Raw genomic sequence first — 19,398 nt, 5'->3', positions numbered from 1 at the left:
CCTGCTGGGTATCTCCCCAAAGCAATTAAAAGAATAATACCACAGTGATATATGCTTGCCCTCTTTTTTAGTGGCAAGGTTTGTAACTGCTAAAACTTGGAAACAGCCCAATTGACTATCAACTGGAGACTGGATAAAGAAGATTTTTTTTAAATGGAGTACTACTCAGCCTTAAAGAATGAGAAATTAGAGTCATTCATAGGAAAATTTATGCAAATTGAGGTTATGCTCTTAAGTGAAATAAATGTCACACATGTGCAAATACCAAATAGTTTTCTCAGGTGTGAAAAATTAAAAGTGTAAGTAAGATTCAAAATGTATAATCAGTGTTGTGTAATAGGAAGAAAAGGTCTAAAAGATCAGAGGAAGTAGGAGGGGAAGGGAAAAGTTTGAAAGGGAAAAGAAAAATATGTGAAAAGGAAAAACACCGAATCAATATCTTTCTAAATATGGAAGGGTGGAAGGAGCTGAAAGCAGGGCTGGGGAATGACAGAAATAAGAACCAAAATAAGTCATGTAAAGGTACAAGATCCCCATGATGAATGTAACTGTACTGTATACCTAAATGTACCAATAAACTGAATAAATATAAAAAACAAAAGAATCAGCAAACTTGATGATAGCACAGTGTACCGTGTTATGTCTGCAGTTCACAGAGAAAAAAGAATGAAGGAAGAGCAGAAAGATTCTTGGACATGTGAAACACAATGAACCAGAAAAACATGGCATTAAGGGGAAACTGAAAAAGAATGAAAAGGGACAGAGAAATTTGATAAAATAATGGCATACAACTTTCTAGATGATGAAGCATGAGAATACACAGAGAGTCAACAACAAGATTCACTCAGAGAGATCCTCACCAGATATAATTGCTCTAAAGACCAAACACAGAGAGTTAAATTTGCAAGCACCGAGAGTGAGGTTACTTTTGTCTTACAAGCAATCTTCAGGGAGAGGGGCTGGGAGGTTTCATACCATAAATTTTGTTGTTACCAACTAACAAGCATAGGTGAGAATATTGAAAATCAGGTTCAAATGGTATAATTGAGAGTGTGAAATAGGAAGAAATGGCTAAATAGGAAGTGGGAAGTGGAGGGGAAATGAAATATGAGAAAAGAAAAAAAAAATGTAAAAAAAATAGAAACAAAGTCTTTGTAAATAGGGAAGGGTGAAGCGGGTGAAGGGAGGGCAGGGGCATGTGGCAAAAGCAATAACCAAGCTATTTCATGTAAAGGTACAAGACAGCTATAAAGGTACAAGATAAATGTAACCATATTGGTTTTTTTTAATGTAACAGTAAACTTAATGGAAAAAATCAGAGCACTGGGGCACTAGTTGGATATGTAGAATGCTTCAGCTGCTATAGAACACAGCATAAAGAGATGCAGGTAGGAAGCACATGATGAAGCAATTGTATTCCAGGTAGGTACTCAAAGATTTGGGAGCAGGGTCCTGCAGAGGTATTTGTGCACCAAAGTCCAAACAAGCACTATTCATACTACCCAAAATATAGATGCATCCAAGGGTGCATTGGCAGGTGAATGTATAAGCAAAATGTAGAAATCACATACAATGCAATCATAGTCTACCTTCAAAAACATGAGATGCTCGCTACAGCATTGTTTTATCTCAACAACATTGTATAAGTCAGGTGCCCCTAAGCCACTGGAACCCAGCCTCACAAAAGGAGGTGAGCAGTGGCTACCCAAGCAAAGCTCCATCTGTATTTACAATCACTCTCTTTTCCTCCTTTCACTACCTGAGCTCTGTATTCTGTAAGATCAGGCAGAACATTAGATTCTCATAGAATAATGAAACTTACTGCACATTTTAGGAATTTAAGTGTCATTATCTTTATAAGATCTAAATCCTGATGAGCAGAGGTGGAGCTGAGGCCAAGATGCTATCACTGGGGAGCAGCTGCAAACACAGATGAACATCAGCAGAGAGGTCTGACTGCAGAGACCATGATAAACTGACTGCTTGAAGCTTCAGATCAAAATTCTACCCATTGCAACTGCTGGGAGGCTCTATAGGGGAGAGTTAGTTGATGTCCTTCAGTTGTGAATCTGCCTCTGTTTGCAGGCCTTGAGTGAGTATCCAGCATTAGTTCAGCCTGTGGATGACTCACCCATTTTTATTTAATATGTTCATAGTGACTCCATAGATAAACCCACAAGCTAACCCTAGCTAAAATATTATTTTTATTTTTTAAATTAATTTTATTTGTACATTTAAGGTATACAATATAATGACATCCATCATTGGGAATGTATAACTTTACATAATCCATCTTGGTTCTTATTTTTTTCCCATACCCCTGCCGTCCCTTCAACTCCCCCCATCTACAAAAACTTTATTTCCATTTTTTTCTTTTTCTCATATTAATTCCTTTCCCTTCTTTCTTTTACCTACTCCTCATACTTGCCCTTCCCCTTCGCACCTTTTCTTCCTATTTCACATTATCTATTATACTTTTGTCCTTATTTACACTTTCGGTTTCTCACACTAAAGAAATTACTCAGTATTTACATGTGTGTCCTATTTATTTCATTTAAGTGTATCACCTCAATGTGAAACCTCAGCTAAAATGTCTATAGTTTCTCATTTTTTATGGCTGAGTACTTCTCCATTTTATAAAAGAACAACAACACATTTTCTTTATCCAGTCTCCCATTGATGGGCACTGGGTTTGCTTCCAAGTTTTAGCTATCGAGAATTGTGCTATGAATATGAGTGCATGTATATCACATATATGGTGCATATATGTCAGTGATTGTCATCTCTTCTTCTTGGATGTGTCCCTTTACAAGGATGCAGTGTCCTTCTTTGTCTCTCTTAATTAGTTTTAATTTGAAATCCACTTGATCTGCAAAGTGGATAGCTACTCCTGCTTTTTGTGGGGGAATCTGTTACATGGAGTATTGTTTTCTATCTATCCTTTCACTTTCAGTCTTTGAGTTTTTTTTTTTGCTTATATATATTTCTTGTATCTAGAATATTTTTAGATCCTGCTTTGGATCTTGACCCATTCTGACAGTCTATTTGTTTTGATTGGTGAATTGAGACCATAAAAATTGATGGTTTTACCCGATATGTATTGACTTTCTTGTCATGACTTTATCTTTTTGTTGGATTTTCTGTGTTGCATTTAATTTCTTGTACCTGATGGATTCATTCCTCCTGGCTTCCTGGGGTTATGATCCTAATTGTCTTCTCCCAGGATATTGGTTAAATTTTTTTGGGGAATGCTCATTTGTTATTCATCAAGATCCTAAGGTGCCCTCTGTCATGAAATCATTTTATTTATCCATTAGTTTTGAAATATAGTTTTGAAAGGTACACAGCCTGGATTGGAGACTGTTTTCCTTTAGTGCTTGACATATTTCACTCCATGCTCTTCTTGCCCTGTGGGTTTGTGTTGAGCAAGTAGTCTGCTATAATTCTGATGGTATTTCTTTGTATGTGACTTGTTTTCTTTCTTTAACTGCTTGTATAATTTTGTGTAGCTGGAATCTTAAATAATACATGCCTATGTGTAGAGTTTTTTTTTTTTAAACATGGCTAGTTGGAGTTCTATATTCTTCACTTATCTGTATGTTAACTTCTTTTCTCTTGCTTGGGTAGTTTTCTGCCATTACTTCTGTGGAAAGGTGAGTTTTTTTATGCCATATGTTTCTTCATTAACTCCAATCACACTTATGTTATTCTTTGAATTGCCTGGCAGCTGCTGGATTGATTTCTTGTGGTCTCTTACAATTTTTTAAGAAATTTTTCTGGGCCGGGGATTTAGCTCAGTGCTTCTGCTTCCTGCCTCACAAGTTTGATCCCCAGTACAAAAAAAACCAACCAAACAAACAAACAAAAAACCCCTTCTTTTCCTGGTAACTAATTACAATCCTATCTTATATATCTGAAATTCTGTCTTTGCAATGGTTCGTTCTGCTGTGTAAACTTTCAATGGAGTTTTTCATCCCCTCGAAATCTGTTTGCATCTGTTTTATGGATTCCATTTGCTTCCTACGTTGGGATTCCATCATGTTCCTCAGCTCCTCTACTTTTTTATCTGTTTCTACTCTAGATTTAGTAATGATGTCTTGTAGTACAGGCACAATCTCTGTTATCTGCAAAAATATGTCTGATTTCATTTTTTATGGATCCTCTTTCATTGCCAGTTCTGGGAAACCAGGTTGTTGAGTATCCAATTGTTCTATCTTGTTTCCCTTTGGAGTTGCCTTAGGTGATTTGGAAATCTGGTTTTGAGGCTTATTTACATGTCTTCTAATTTCAACAGATGCAGCCTGCTGTGTCTTTGTTGATGTGACTTTTTCTTCTCCCAGTGTTCTTCAATTCTCAGCAAGCCACAGAGCAGCCTTTACTCTGCTGCTCACAGTACATCAATTCCTGGGTTCAGAATGTGGCCTCCTGGATCCCTGAGCTGACCTGTTGTCTAGGTAGTCTTCTGGCTGGGGCCTGTGGACACTTGGGAGGGTGTCTAGGTGTGCCCCTTGCTGGGGCTCCTATGTAGTTGTGTCTGGGGGGTGGGCTTTTGGCTGGGGCTGTGCACTCCAGTTCCTGTTTTCTGTGCAGGCTTCTGTCTAGGGCCTCCATGCACTTAGTAATGGCATTGGGGTGAGCCTCTTGCTGTTGCTTGTGCACCTGTGTAATTCTTTTCCAAGTGGGCCCTTGTTGTGGCCTATGATATGGCAAGCCTCTTGCTGAAGTTTGTGCTTCTGTGCAGCTCTTTTCTGGGAGGGCCTTTGGCTTAGGTGGGTGTGCCCATGCCTCTGGTGTCAGGGCAGTGACTCAGCTGGTATCCACCTACAGCAGCACCACTGTAGTCCACACTGGTGCTCCCCAGGTCTGAAAGCACTTACCCATGGTAGGGTGGGCCTCTGGCTCTAAAACATATATATTTTCAAATGTGATTGAAGCGCTTCTTTCAAAATGGAGAAAAACAGAATTATTTGAAAGCAGAAGTCTCCAAGACTGCTGACAAAAGGAAAGCTGCATTTCAAAGAAACCATGAGTACTCCTTAATCTACAGATTGATTGCAAAAGGAGACTCACATTCCCAAGCCCACTTTGTATAATTTCTATTCACTAGTTTACACATTTGTGAATGAGGTGAGAGAACAACTTTGTCTCTGCTAGCCAAGAATCATAAACTACTTGAGACCTCAAATGATAGTGATGTTTAAAGGGTTATAAACCACTTTAATCTCCCTGTGTTCTGACATAAATTAAGGCAGAATATACTGAGGTTCCCACAAAAGCATTGAATAGCCTGCTTCTATTTCCAGTGTTCTGTGTTTGTCAAGCAGGGTTTCTGTAGTGACAGAAAAAAAAAAAAAAAAAAGGAAAGAAAAATATTTTGGAGTAGACGGGACATCAGCAAATCTCTTCAAATAACACTGTCTTCCCATCACCTCCATGGGAGAATCCATTGCCAGGAAGACAAGCTTAGAGCTCCACTAATTCTGCATTAGGGTGAGCTGCATCATTAGTTCATTATACAGTACAGGGAAATAGTCATAAAAGTAAAGGGCACAAACATATGTGTGCTTGAATGATCCTAAATTATCCCCACCCTCTATCCATGGATAAACCATCTTCCATGAAATTTGTCACTGGAGCCAAAATGATTACAACCACTGAAATAAGTGAACTAAGCCAATCACAATAATGCAAATAACATCGGATTGTATTTCTTTGACGTGTTCAAAGAAGCCAAAACTGGAGAGTGGTAGTAGAAAGGTGACTGCCAGAGTCAGGGAAGAAGACAGATTTGTTTTCCAGGTATGATCAGAGTCTTGTCAGATGGAAGGCAGTGGTGGGAACAGAAAAACATGAATGCACACAACACTGCTCCACTGTGAGCTTGAAAGTGGTTGACATAAAAGAGTTTGACATCTGCATTTTACTCTTACAATCCTAGGGTGATCAATGAGTATTCAGGATAACTGTATTTAATAGCCTCTTCACACCCAGGAATTCTACAGCAGTATTTAACCACTTGAGCTCTCTCAAGCCCTAACCTGTCCAACTGAGCCCCAAATCACTCACCTATAGGGAACAGAACGAAGTGCCCTGAATGCTGAGGACCACACACACATTTCACACCAATACAGAACGTAACAGTCACTGAGCCATGGAAAGCCAGAAATAATAAAATGGGAAGGTGGAAAAGGGAGAATTGGGAAGAAAGAGAAAAATATGTCTGATAGAAGTTTTCAAATAAACAGAATACTGTTTTATTGGATTCATCTCTATTTGAAATATTTGGCTGAGTACAGGGAATTGAACTTGTCTTCAAGCTTACCAGGCAGGTGCTGTGCTCTGAAATACAGTATGCATCTGGGCCCTATGTAAAAACTTTTGACTTTATGTACCACTATGCTGATACAAAATAAAGGGCTATTAAATAGTTATAAAGATATTAAAATATTTTTCTAAGTGTGCTGATGCATATTTCACTACAGGAGAAAGTTTGAGGATGTTGCTCTAAAGTTATTGAAAGTGAAAAGTCATGCATATCATCAAAAATCTGTCCCTTTCCTCCTAGGTACATATAAAGTGCATGCCATGGAAGGCAGAAAAGTGATTTTTCCCAATAACTTTTTCCTGCTGAGCTTCTCAGAGTTTCCATGGCTGGAGAAGCCCCTCTCTAAAGTGGACTTAGTCTCCAACATCCTCACCCTGGTGGGGAACAGCTCCATCATCCTCCTCTCCCTGGTGGACCCCAGACTCCAGAAGTCCATGTACTTCCTGGACAACATCTCTCTGCTGTACCTCAGTCTTACATGCACCATTGTGCTCCAGCTGGTGGCCAACCTGTGGGGATCCTTGCTGCCTGGTACTGCATCATACAAGTGTATGTTTCAGCTGTGCAGCCTGCACTGAATTCATCCTGTGGCTATGATGGCCATTGATCACTATGTGGCCATCTACCAGCCCCTCCCATACACCCTCACCATGCATCCCTGGGTTTGTGTGCAGGTGGCAGCTGCCTCCTGGTCCTGTGCCCTGGCCAGTTCTCTGCTTCAAACCACACTCACCCTCCTGTTCCTCCTCTGTGAGCACCACATCCTGGACCAATTCAATTTCTATGAGGTTCCTCAAACTGGCCTTTGGGGCTACCTCTGCTAATGAGCTTATCCTGTCTTTTGTAGCCATTGCTTTCCAAGGGCTGGCTCATCTGCTGGTGATCATCTCCTACATCCCCAATGGTAGGGCTGTACTGAAGCTGCCTTCAGCTGAAGGCAGGAACAAGGCACTGAGCACCTGTAGTTCCCCCACTTGCTGTTGGTCACCATGTACTTTGGTCTACGTGTGCCTCCACTAGAAGAAAATCACACTCAGGCCAAGTTCATGTCCTTCTTCCACTTTGTTATCACCTCTGTCCTCAATCCACTCATCTACACCCAGAGAAACAAGAATGTGAAGACAGCATGGAAGAGGATCCTGCAATCCCAGGTTAGGGTGAAAACCTTAGATGCCATAGGATCTCTGCCTATCTCCTGCAGCGACCAGATGCACAGCCACATGGCTTGTTTCTCAAATGCATATGATTTGAAAGAAATGTTTCCTTTTCTATAAAACAATTAATCTGACACTAGAGAAATTTATTGGCTAGAAACATCTGTTCTTGAAATCTCAGAAATAATCACTAGAATTTTTCTTGATCTCTTTCAAAAGTCTTGCTTCCCAAGACATAATGTGCAGTGTGTTCCTAACCTTTATAGTAAGATAGAGCTATAAATCAACAACAATTGCCCCATTATTTACAGTAGTCAATGAGTAAATGAATGATAGCATGTGTACAGAAAGTATATCAATTATGGAATACAAAATCAAATTCTATTTATGAAAATGTGGATGGACATGGGCAACATAATAGTAAGTGAAATAACAAGCAAAGGTGAAAAATACTGCATTGCTCTCTCCTACACGAAAGCAAAGAATTAACACATTACATCAAGTATTATCACTAGAACTTGCTGTTTGAGGAGATGAAGATAAAATCATTTAAGAATAAATTCTATAGCATATCATGTGCTTGCTTCAATATATTTTTTCAATGATGTATCTGAAGGTTAGGTAGATTTAATTTTGGAAAAATTCTCCTATCTAACTACATGAGCAACTCCAGGCCTCATCTTTAAAGGAAACAGGCTACTTGAACATACTTTACATCTGAAAATGCTTCTGTATTCTTCTGTAATCATGTGTGTACAAAATGCACCTTTTTCATATGTGCATGATAATGCTACAACTGGTATTAACACAAAGAATGGAAATAAAGGAGAGGAAATGACTACCACATGGTGAAAGTGGAAGGGTGGAAGGGAAGTGTCCTTAGACACAAATTTAATCTCTTGAGGGAAAGTGGCCAAGCTGGCATCAGCTCTCTCTCCTTTTTGTGTGTTTTCTGCCATATACAAACTCTGCTTCATACTTTCCTTTTCTTTGGAGAAAAATGTTTACAGAACCCTTTTTAGTAATTTTCAGGATGGGAAAATCCCTGTTTATTGTATAGTTGAAGAGCTGTAAAATGGGAGTGCAAAGGAAACCAATTGGTGATAGGTCCGTGGATCCTGAGCCAATACCTTTAAAAAAGACTACAGGTGAAAGCTGAAGATATGGCTAATCTTACTGTGAAGTGGATTGGCTTAAGAAGTGCCCAGTTTCAAAGTTTCTTATGAAACTCAAGGCAAACTTTTACCAACCAGCCACTACACAATTTGTAAAACAAGCTACAGAATCCCTACATATAATGGTGCATGGATCATATTCCCATTTCAAAAATGAGGAATGAGGAAATTATAAGAAATCTCACTATAGAAACTCCAGAAACAAACACAGTAAGATAATTATTAAGTCCTGTAACTCCATAGCTGGCACACAAGGGACACCATGCTGAGATGAGTTCTACACAGCTGCTGAGGATCCACCTGAAAAGCTTTCTGGTTTAAGCGCATGTGCTGTGTCTTTTGGGCTTCCATTTGCTACATGCAGCTTTCCTTGTCAAACTTTCCAAGTTTCCGTACCTCTGACTTACTGAGGTCTCAGATGTACCTTCAGCTTCCTTCCCACAACTTCACACGCTGCACTCTCAAGGGAACACACTTTGGCATCTCACATCCTCTCTGAAATCTTTGTGGAAACCTACATATCCCCACAATCTTGACTTCTACTTGTCTTAACCTATAGCATCATCTGTATAGTACCAAGATCTGTGTTTAGCAGTAGCTAGGACCTTTAAACTTTATGTAGTGGTTTCTTTCTTTTTGCTTTGTTTGTTTGTTTGTTTATTTTTTGAGACAGGGTTTCACTATGTAGTTGAGACTGATCTGGAACTCACTATGTAGCTCAGGCTGGTCTTGAACTCACAGTAATACTCCTGCCTCAGCCTCCCAAGGGCTGGGATTACAGGCGTGCACCACCACGCCTCACTGTGTGTAGAGGTTTCTGTTCATAAGACCTAAGCATGAACCTTGGAGTCGGGGATGAGTGAGAACTTTCTAATTCCTGCAAAGCCCTCAATGTGTCTACTTTACCTAGCTCAGAATATTTAGCTTCCTTTAAATGGTGCAAATTTCTTCTTCAACACACCTCTTTTGGCTTCAAATTATTTACAGGTAGTTTTTTGGAGTTAAAGCTCAATGTGAAGGCCCTCTGTTCAATCACCAGCACCCCTCCAAAATTCCAGCCCATCTCTGCTGATGTCATCAAGTTCTTTTCTTGTCTCCATCTCCAAATGTCTTTTCTCCCAAACCAGACTGAAAACCTGTGAACCACATGGTCAGCAAAGTCAAGCAGGGACCCCTCATCTGTGGTGCCAACTTTCTGTACTGTGCACCTTCCTCTTACTGGGATTGCATTCCTGACATCCTTAAATTAAAGAAAGAGAGGCTCTTTCAGTTCATGGCTGGCTGGCCCCACACCAGAAAATATGTGACGGAAGAGCAGGATGATGCAGAGGTTCCCACCTCATAATCCAGGACACTACATGGGGGAAGAGCACCCTTCAGAGACACATCCTCCAAGGCACAACCCACTGACCCAGGCCCTCCAGCTAAGCCCCACTACCTAGCAACACGTCTAGCTTTAAACTTTAGACACTAACTCATCAGTGTGCACAGAACCCTGGGAATCCCATCCTCTTGTCAAGAATCTGCTATCCAGGTCAAGTTGACTATTAAGATGGAATTATGCTATAGGAAATGAAATATTTATATATTAATGCCTTAAAACAGGTTAATATCCAAAGTATATGAAACTCAAGACCCAAATGTCAACCTCATTAAGTAAATGGCAAAGTACCTGGATATTTCTCAAAAGAAGACATTTAAATGGACAACAAGTATATAAAGTTGCTCCATAGTGCTAGTTATAAGGGAAAGCATGCGAAAGGCACAAAGACATATTTCACCCCTCTTAGACTGTTTACTGCTACAGAGACAAAAATATGAATTGTTGAGAATGCCAGGGAGAAGAGAGAACCTCCAAGCACTGTTGAAGGGAATTTTTTGTAGGTCAGTTTTTGTCACCTATATGTGTGTAGGACAGCCTTGCTGATTGTGCAAAAGTAGGTTGTGAGCTGGTCGGGGTGTAAACTGTTAACACCACACTTGGCTTGGTTATAGAAGGAGGACCAGCGAAGCCTACTGCTGATGTTCCTGTGACTCCTATCCAAATTCTCTTCCTAGAGTTAAAAACTTCATTACTAAAGGAAAAGGTTAATTTTATTCTCAACCTTTTTTGTCTGTTCTATCCCTAATTAGAAAATGCTTTACCTTTTCCTTTAGAAGCATTGCTGCATCACTCCCATGGCCACAGCAATTACATATCCTCTCATATAGTCTGTTTACCTCAATGTAATTTATATCACTGATAAATATTGACAGCTCTGGGTGTTCTGGGACTTTGCTGGTTCCCTCTTGCTTGCAGGAGCATTGGTCATCCTGGGTCTCCATGTCAAAAGTGTACAACCCTGTCTCAAAGTCTTTCTTTTTACCGTGCCTATTAGCACTGAGCGAGAGATTAGATCCCACTGCAGAGAACTCTGATATACATTGGTAACAGAACAGAAGTGACTAAAAAATAAAGAAACGCCTTACTTCCCTGCTATGCCACATCTGGATATATGTGCAAAAGAAATAAAACTGTGATAAAAACGGCATGATACTGTAAAGAAACAGACCTGAGAATCAGTGGAATACATTACAAGATGCAGAAACCACTCCAGACACACTCAGGTACCTCATCTTTGACAAAGGAGCCAAACAACCTCACAGGAAAAGACAGCCTGTTTAATAAATGATTTTGGAAAAACTGGATATTAACTTGCCAAAGATTAAAACTAGACCCCTGCCTTTCACCATGTACTAAACTAAAATTCAAGTGGATTAAATATGTTAGTATTAAAACAGAAAGACTAAACTTGCTAGAAGATAAGTTAGGTAGAACTCTTGAAGATATTGGCATAGGAAAATATTCTATGAAAAAAATCTTCAGCAGTATGGGAACTTGCACAAAGAATCAACAACTGGGATCTCAGCTCATTAAAAAGATTGTGCACCACCAGAAAGATCACCAAGAGTGCTAAGAGATAAATTTATCAGCTGCTCCTAAAAGGTCTATTGCCTAAAATATATAAAGAATTTTTAAAAATCAGAAACTCAAATATAAAGACCCAATTCAAAAAAATGTGCATCTGGAATGCACAGACATTTCTCAGACAAACAAGTAAAAGCAACAAATAAATATATGAAAAAAATGTTCAATATCAGTGGTCATTTGAGAAATGTCAATGAAAACAACACTGAGATTCCACTCCAGAAAGAACAGCTGCTCTCAAGAAATCAACCAATAACAAAAGCTGGTGGGGTTGTGGGTAGAAAGGAACCCTTCTCCATTGTTTGTGGGAGTGCAGACTGGTTCAGCCACTGTGGAAATTGATACAGAGATACCTTTAAAAGCTGGAATTAGAGGTCCTATTTGACCCAGACATCCCTCTGCTGGGCATCTCCCCAAAATAATTAAAAGAATCATACCAAAGTCATACATGCCTACCCATGTTTATAGCTGCACAGTTTGTAATAGCTAAAACTTGGAAACAGCCCAATTGCCCATCAGCTGGAGACTGGATAAAGATGTGGGTTTTTAAAAAATATAATGGAGTACTACTCAGCCATAAAGAACAAGCAACCAGAGGCGTACTTGCTAAGTGGGTGCACATTGAGGCCATGCTCATAAGTGAAATTAATAGGACACATGTATACATACAAAATAGTTTTTCTGGTGTGAAAAACTAAAAGTATGAACAAGGATCAAAATGTAAAATTGATATTGTGTAGTAGAAAGAAAAGATCTAAAGAAGTAGGGGAAGGGGAAGTGGTAGGGGAAAGGTAAGAAGTGAAAAGAAAAATATGAGAAAAGGAAAAACATGGAAAATATCATTTAAACAGGGAAGGTGAAGGGGGTGAAGGGAGGGCTGGGGAATGGGGAAAAGGTAAGAGCCAAGATGCGTCATAGAAAGGTACAAGATCCCAGTGATGAATGTAACTGTACTGTATACCTAAAATGTGCCAATTAACAATGTGAGGGCATTTAGCTCAGTGGTACTGCCGCCTGCCTCATAAGTGCAAGGACCAAAGTTCTATCCCCGGTACCAATAAACAATGTGAAAGAACAGATGATAAATAGATAAATAAGGACATTGAAGAGAATGCTCCCTTATCTTTAGCAATGGCCAAAATATGTTATAAACCAAGCATCTGTAGAGGAAGGGATGAATACAGGGAATAGAGAAGATAAAAATAATGAGATATTACTAAGGAATATAAATGAGAAAATGCATGTGTTTTGTGACTACATGGATGAATCTAGAGATATTATGCTAAGTCAGATTCAAAAAGAAAAACAATGCATAATCTGACATATTTGTAGTCGAAAAAATTCAGCTCGTAGAAACAGAGAGCAGAAGGGTCATTGTCACAGACAGGAGGTTGGCAGATGGGGAGGGTGAACAAAGGCCACAGAGTTTTAATTACGCAGGATGAATACCTTCCGGATACCAATGGATGGTATGGTAACTATATTTAATATACCCTGTTCTCTATTATATACTTAAAATTTGCTACTCAAGAACATCTTTTTTACTTTACTACAAAATGGAGCTATATGAGTAGACAAATAACTTAATATTATTTTTGATAATTTCACGATGCATAGATATGTCAAAACATCTCCTTGTATACATTAAATATGTACAATAATTTTCATTCAATTACACCTTTAAGAAGCTGGGCAGAACTTGGAAGTAAAAAATGTGTTCAGCATTTTTATTAATATCTATATTGGTCATTTGTATATTTTATTTTGAAAAATATCTATTCACAACATTTCCCCATTTAAAACTAGTAATTTCACTTCAATGATTTATACTTTGGTGTTGAGACTTTAGGCTCCTTATATATTCTACAGGCCTAATTTCAATCCTTTTGTGAGATCATTTTATTGTTTCAGTATCTTGTTTTCACCTCCCTCAGGCTTATTTCTCAGAGCAAGATGACTCTATACACAAACAATCAGAAGAGGGGAATTCCCTGTAGCATTAATCTCTACACAGGAGGCCCCGAGTTAATGGTCTCCCTGCACTAGCTCAGGTCTCAGAGGAGCCGAGCCAGGCGCCCTCAGGAGCCCCTACTCAGCACTCTCTCTCCTGCCTGGCTTCTGATCATTCCCACCTCTCTCTCCATGAAACCCAGGCTCTGAAGAGAACCTGCCTCACTAGAGCCAGCCCAACTGTCTGCTGCTGGCCTCTTGCTCAGGTGTCTCTTCTTTCTCCACATCAAGGTGGGTCAGCCCAGGTTTTGGACAGATTGGTAACTCTCTTTTGCATTTTTGTGAGCTCCATAGGGGAGCTTAACTGGTGAGGGTGGCTACTCCTGGTAACTAGAGTTAAAGTTATGTGAACCAGATGATATCATTAGAGAGATGCTCTTCTCAGATCTCATCTACCCAGCCGGGTCACCACATTCAATAATATAATCATTGCAGCACACACTGTGCCTGAGTGTGCATGAAGCATACGTATTAAAGCTAGACAAAACACAGCCAAACAGAATATTTATTTATGCTTATATTTATATTTATATTGATGACCACCAGTGTCTTAAATAATGGTAGGGGAAAACAGCTGGTGAAATAAAATTTTTACCCAACTTTAGAGGGATAGGTCAAATTTCAGAAGAGAAATAGAACAAGGTTTGTGTGAAAAGAAAGAAAGGCAGGAAAAAAATCTACTTCAGTGAAGTCAGAATTCAGAGTAACACTTGGAAACAGACAGGAGGCTGTGGGCAGATTCCCAGAGGAGCCCAGGCTGGGGCAGGGCTCACAGGACAAGCACCCTCCACAGGTCAGGTGGGAGCCAGAGGGAGAAGCAGAGGTGCAGAGGACCAGGCTGGAGTTCAGAGCAAGCAGCGGAGAGGGGAGAGGGGGAGGTTGGGAGAGGAAGCAGGGACGGCTAGGGTCACATCGGGGATGGGCTGGGTGTGATGAGGTGGTGAGCAGGGAGCTGCGGGCTTGAGGATGAGGGTCACAAACCCTAAAGGTCAGTCAAGCAGATCTGCCTGAGGAACGGGTGGGGTGGGCGCCTCTGGACACAGCGTGGTCCTTGTTAGCAAGTCAGACAGGATGGCAGCAAGGGAAGCCAGGGAAATACTTCATTCATTGCTCATTTTTAAAAAGAACAACTATCATTATTCTCACAATTGGTGATCTAACTAAACCAAATTTCTTCAAAGTATTTTGTGCAGAGAGATTATGCAGGAGCCCATACAGTGGCTGCACTGATACACACCCCCAGTATCATGGAACTGGGTTCCCTGCCCAAGTCCCCACCCACACTCGTTATCTTTGTCTTTTCGTCCTCAGCCATTCTATCACCAGGGAGGGGAGAGACAACTGCACATGGTCTCACTGGAATATGGAACCTGACAATGTGGGTCTGATTGAAACAGAGTAGTGTAGTGGTGACCAGCACTGGTGCAGGGGTGGGGCTGGGAGCTGGCGGACAAAGGACACTGATGTACAGCCAGAGAGGAGGAAGGTCAAGAGTTCTGATTTGGATTCTTGTAAATGATAAGGTATGTGGAATGATATCAGCACCAGAATGACTACGGTGTGGGTAATACGTTAGCTGCATTTGGCCACTGCATGATGTGCATTTATTGGAAAATGTCAAGTTGCACATGGTAACCAAATATCTGTCCACATAAAACAGGCAATTTAAAAATGCACAATGTATATTTTTACAAACTGAACCTCTGCACATTTGTATGTACTTTCCTACTAAGAATATATTACAGGGCATATTTCCCTCTGCTCCCAGTGTGAGCCCCTGTAAGGACAGGAGGCCAGTGCAGCAGCGTCTCCACAACACCTCGAGGTTCTGCAAGGCCCTGCTGGGTCCCAGTCTCTGGGCTGCACCTCAACCTGCTCTGCACCGCTGAGTGCATCCATTTAAAATGCCATTGTCAGGTGCTGTCTAAACAAAGAAGCACAGAGAAAGCACGCCAAAGCCAGGTGTGATTCAATGAATGAATGAATGATTTCTTCAGAATGATTTCTTTAGAATTTTGGACAGTATTTCCATTAAGCAAGTCAATGCATATATTATCTCATGATAACCCTATTGTATTATTTGTTGGATATTGTAACAGAAAGCCTTTAGAACTTCTTCACAGGTTTCATTCTGACCCAAGTCCCTCTCCTGTGCAGAATCCTCCTGCAGTGTCCTCTCTGACACTACACAACTTGGAGTCTCTCTGTCCCCGCAGTTCTGTCTCCCTGCAGATTGCCTCCTTCTCCAGCAGGGAGTGGGGAACCCCCGTACTCAGAGGACTCTGGCTCTGTCCTGCTGATGCTCTGCTCCCCTGCTGCATGGCCCAGTGTCTCTGCTCCACCATTCTCTGTATTCACTGCACTGCTTTAGCTACAATGATCAAGTGCAAATTGCAGGTGTGCTGTGAATGCGCTTGGTCTGGAGATGATGAAAGTTTGGCTCCTTTCCCTGGGAGCTCGCTGAGGTGCAGGCTCCTCAGGCTGGAACTGTGGAAGAGGCAACAGATGCCTGGAAACACAGCTTCCCCTCAGCCATGAAGATTCTCGTGTGCTACTTTAGATTGTTGTTACTTTATTATTTTTTAAAATAATTGTTAGAATCTAGACGTCACCAATTTTCAAGAGCCTTCTGCTCTTGAACATGCTGTCAGTCCACTGAGTCTTTTCCAGAGGTTAACAGTGAACATCATTTCCTGCATTTTAGAGCAGGAAGGCTGAGAGTCAGGGTGGTGACCTGCTCTGCCCCAAGTCAAGGGACACGGGTCAGGCCAGCACATGCAGATTCAGAGAGGACGACTGTAGATGCACACGCTGTGGCCAGTTCCCACAGTAGTCGGCCCCCAATAAGCACGACATCCACACCCGCCATCCAGGCCTCGCTCTAATCCAGCTGCATTTGACACTGAGGACCACACAGTTGTAAATGCTCACACTTTATTCAGTGCTGTCCTCTCCTTTATTCTTCACTTATCATCAAACTGAGCATTTTATCCTGAGATTCTAGTTTTCTCTCTCTGAACCTTTGGATAATATTTGTTCTGCTTATGTGGTGGTCAATTGCTGATTTTCCAGAATGCTGATGACTACACTTTTGCAGGCTGATTTCAACCTGCACCTGCAGCATCGGACTCTGAACCCTTTACATGTGTGACAATAGGTGCTGTTTCCAGAATATGGACTTGGAGCTGCACTGGAGATCATTTTACTCCGTACGATATATTAAATTTAAATATCACTGTGATTCTATTTTCAATAATTTTAAGGTATAAACAATATTGTTCATGAAATGTTATAAAAAGTTCATTTCTTTCTGTGTTAATGTCTCAATTCTGGCATATATTTTTGAAACTAATTCATGCATATTCTTTCCACCCATTTTGAGAGAGAAACTGTTCTTTAAAATGTGGTATGCACAACAATGTTTGCTCTGTATGGAACTTTTGTTGTTGTTGTTGTTGTTTTGGTATCAAGGATTGAACTCAGGACCTTGTGCTTTCAAGGCAGGCAGCATCAACCCTGAGCTAAATCCCTGGCCCCTGGAACTTTTTGTTATAATGAAAAATTTTGTAAAGAAGAGACAAAGTGATAGAAACATGAGTCAGGAAGAGACAGCACAGTAAATATGCCTTGATTTGCTTGAGTTCCATAAAAATCTATTATAAAAGACACAGTGTATGAAATCCAAGAAACACAAATGCAACTTCCTCCCCTCCAGGATGGTGAATGACCAAGCAGCACAGCAGGAACAGCAGAGCTGCCCAGCATGCAGAAGTCTGCAGCCCTTAAGCACTGGTGGGGGAAGGAAATCAGCACAGCAGCAGGGCAAGCACAGCTTTCATCACAGAATTAGCCTGCATTTACCTTAGGAGCAGAAAGGTCACTTCTGAGTCTACACACAAAGAATGAAAAGCAGGGTCTAAAGAGGTACTGGGCACCTGTGTGCACAGCAGCAGTGATCATGGAGAGAAAGTGTGCATCAAATGGGAGATGAACACGTCAGTGAACTTTGTATATATGTGCACTACGAGCGTTAAAGAAAACTTTAGTGTATTCACCAGTGCGAATCAAATTCTGGGACACGATGTAAGGGGAATGAGTTGCTCACCATGTTAGAAATGTTGTGTGATTCTACTTTAGTGTAGTGAAAATCACACTGATAGAAAGTAGAATGGGCTGTCCATGGTGGAGAGGGAGAGGAGATATTTAATGCATATGAGACGTCTTTGCAAGGTGAAGATTCAGAAAATGGGTGGTGGTTATGGTGGTACAAAATTGTCAATGTACATAATTGCACTAAATTAAAACTGTAAGGAATGAAGTAACTGCATTGGGAAGGTGGTAAATTTTATATATTTCGGATCTTACCATAAGAAAAGTAGGAATAAAGAAAAGGAGAGAGGACTGCTTTAAATAATCTCCATTTAATGCCTTCTCCCAGACAAGAAATAGTCCATAGAGTCAATTCAATCTATTATCTATACAAGCATATACAAATAATACCAGTGAGGGAATAAAATAAAGCAAAAGTCATATTTATCCTCAAAACCTGTCCCTTTCCTTCCAGCTATGTCTTAGAGACAGATGTCATGGAAAGAGAAAATGTGAGTTTTCCCAACACTTTTGTCCTGTTGTGCTTCTCAGAGTTTCCCTGGCTGGAGAGGCCCCTCTTTGCAGTGGTCCTGGTCTCCTACATCCTCACCCTGCTGGGGAACAGCTCCATCATCTTCCTGTCCCTGGTGGACCCCAGACTCCAGACACCCATGTACTTCTTCCTGGACAACCTCTCTGTGCTGGACCTCAGTCTCACCTGCACCACTGTGCCCCAGCTGCTGGCCAACCTCTGGGAACCAGACAAGACCATTGCTGCCTGGGGCTGTATCACACAGCTCTACATTTATACTTGGGTGGGCACTGCTGAATGTGCCCTGCTGGCCGTGATGGCCATTGATCGCTATGTAGCCGTCTGCCGGCCCCTCCACTACACTCTCATCATGCGTCCCTGGGTCTGTGTGCAGATGGCAGCTGTATGCTGGTCCAGTGGCCTGGCCAATGCGCTGCTCCAAGCCACACTCACTCTCCAACTTCCCCGCTGTGGTCACCACACCCTGGACCACTTCTTCTGTGAGGCATCTGTGCTTATCAAGCTGGCCTGTGGGGACACCTCCGCTAATGAGCTGGCCCTCACCTTGATGACCATCCCATTTGGAATGATGCCTCCCCTGCTGGTGCTCATCTCCTACACCTTCATTGCCAGGGCTGTACTGAAGCTGCCTTCAGCTGAAGGAAGGCGCAAGGCACTGAGCACCTGCAGTTCCCACTTGCTCGTGGTCACCCTTTTCTTTGCACCAGGCATGTACTTGTACCTCCAGCCTTCATCCAAGAGTTCCCAAGCCAAGTTCATATCCTTTTTCTGCTGTGTTATCACCCCACTGCTCAACCCACTCATCTACACCCTGAGAAACAAGGATGTGCAGACAGCACGGAAGAGGATCCTGCAATCCCAGGCCAGTGTGAAGTCTTTCAAAGCCAAGTGACCTCTGCCTGTCCCCTGAGCAATCCCAGGCACACATCAATGAGCAGACTTATTATATCTGCTTTTCCTAAAGAGCATGCTAGAGCTTCAAGGAAGAGTTCCCAATTCTCAATGTCGGCCACCTCAGTGACCAGAATACTTTATCATATTTAGTCTCATCGTCAGCCATGGTTCTTTCCAGAGGCCCTTCATATGTGTCTAGTCTCTAGAGAGAATGTGCTGCATAATTCATA

At 41.3% G+C, this 19,398-nt stretch overlaps 1 protein-coding gene across 1 annotated transcript; it reads left to right on the top strand.

Annotated features, from left to right (window-relative positions):
* The first annotated feature begins 6,585 nt into the window (after window positions 1-6,585).
* LOC104858619 (olfactory receptor 15) lies at window positions 6,586-19,166 on the top strand. The gene is made up of 3 exons (XM_033765939.1): window positions 6,586-6,856; window positions 7,173-7,229; window positions 18,274-19,166. The coding sequence occupies exons 1-3, from the start codon at window positions 6,586-6,588 to the stop codon at window positions 19,164-19,166; spliced, it is 1,221 nt and encodes a 406-aa protein (XP_033621830.1).
* Window positions 19,167-19,398: the final 232 nt, after the last annotated feature.

This window comes from Fukomys damarensis, unplaced genomic scaffold (genome assembly GCF_012274545.1).
Source record: "Fukomys damarensis isolate Sample0158 unplaced genomic scaffold, DMR_v1.0_HiC HiC_scaffold_3, whole genome shotgun sequence".
In the NCBI taxonomy this organism is placed as follows: Eukaryota; Metazoa; Chordata; class Mammalia; order Rodentia; family Bathyergidae; genus Fukomys; species Fukomys damarensis.
Note: the sequence above shows the minus strand (reverse complement) of the source record. Positions and strands in the feature narration are given on the sequence as shown.

Coding starts and splice junctions, on each gene's coding strand:
- LOC104858619 (XM_033765939.1), top strand. CDS start 6,586: ATGGAAGGCAGAAAAGTGATTTTTCCCAATAACTTTTTCCTGCTGAGC. Junction 6,857..7,172: donor GTGGGGATCCTTGCTGCCTG/GTACTGCATCAT, acceptor TGTCTTTTGTAG/CCATTGCTTTCCAAGGGCTG. Junction 7,230..18,273: donor CATCTCCTACATCCCCAATG/GTAGGGCTGTAC, acceptor TGTGCTTCTCAG/AGTTTCCCTGGCTGGAGAGG.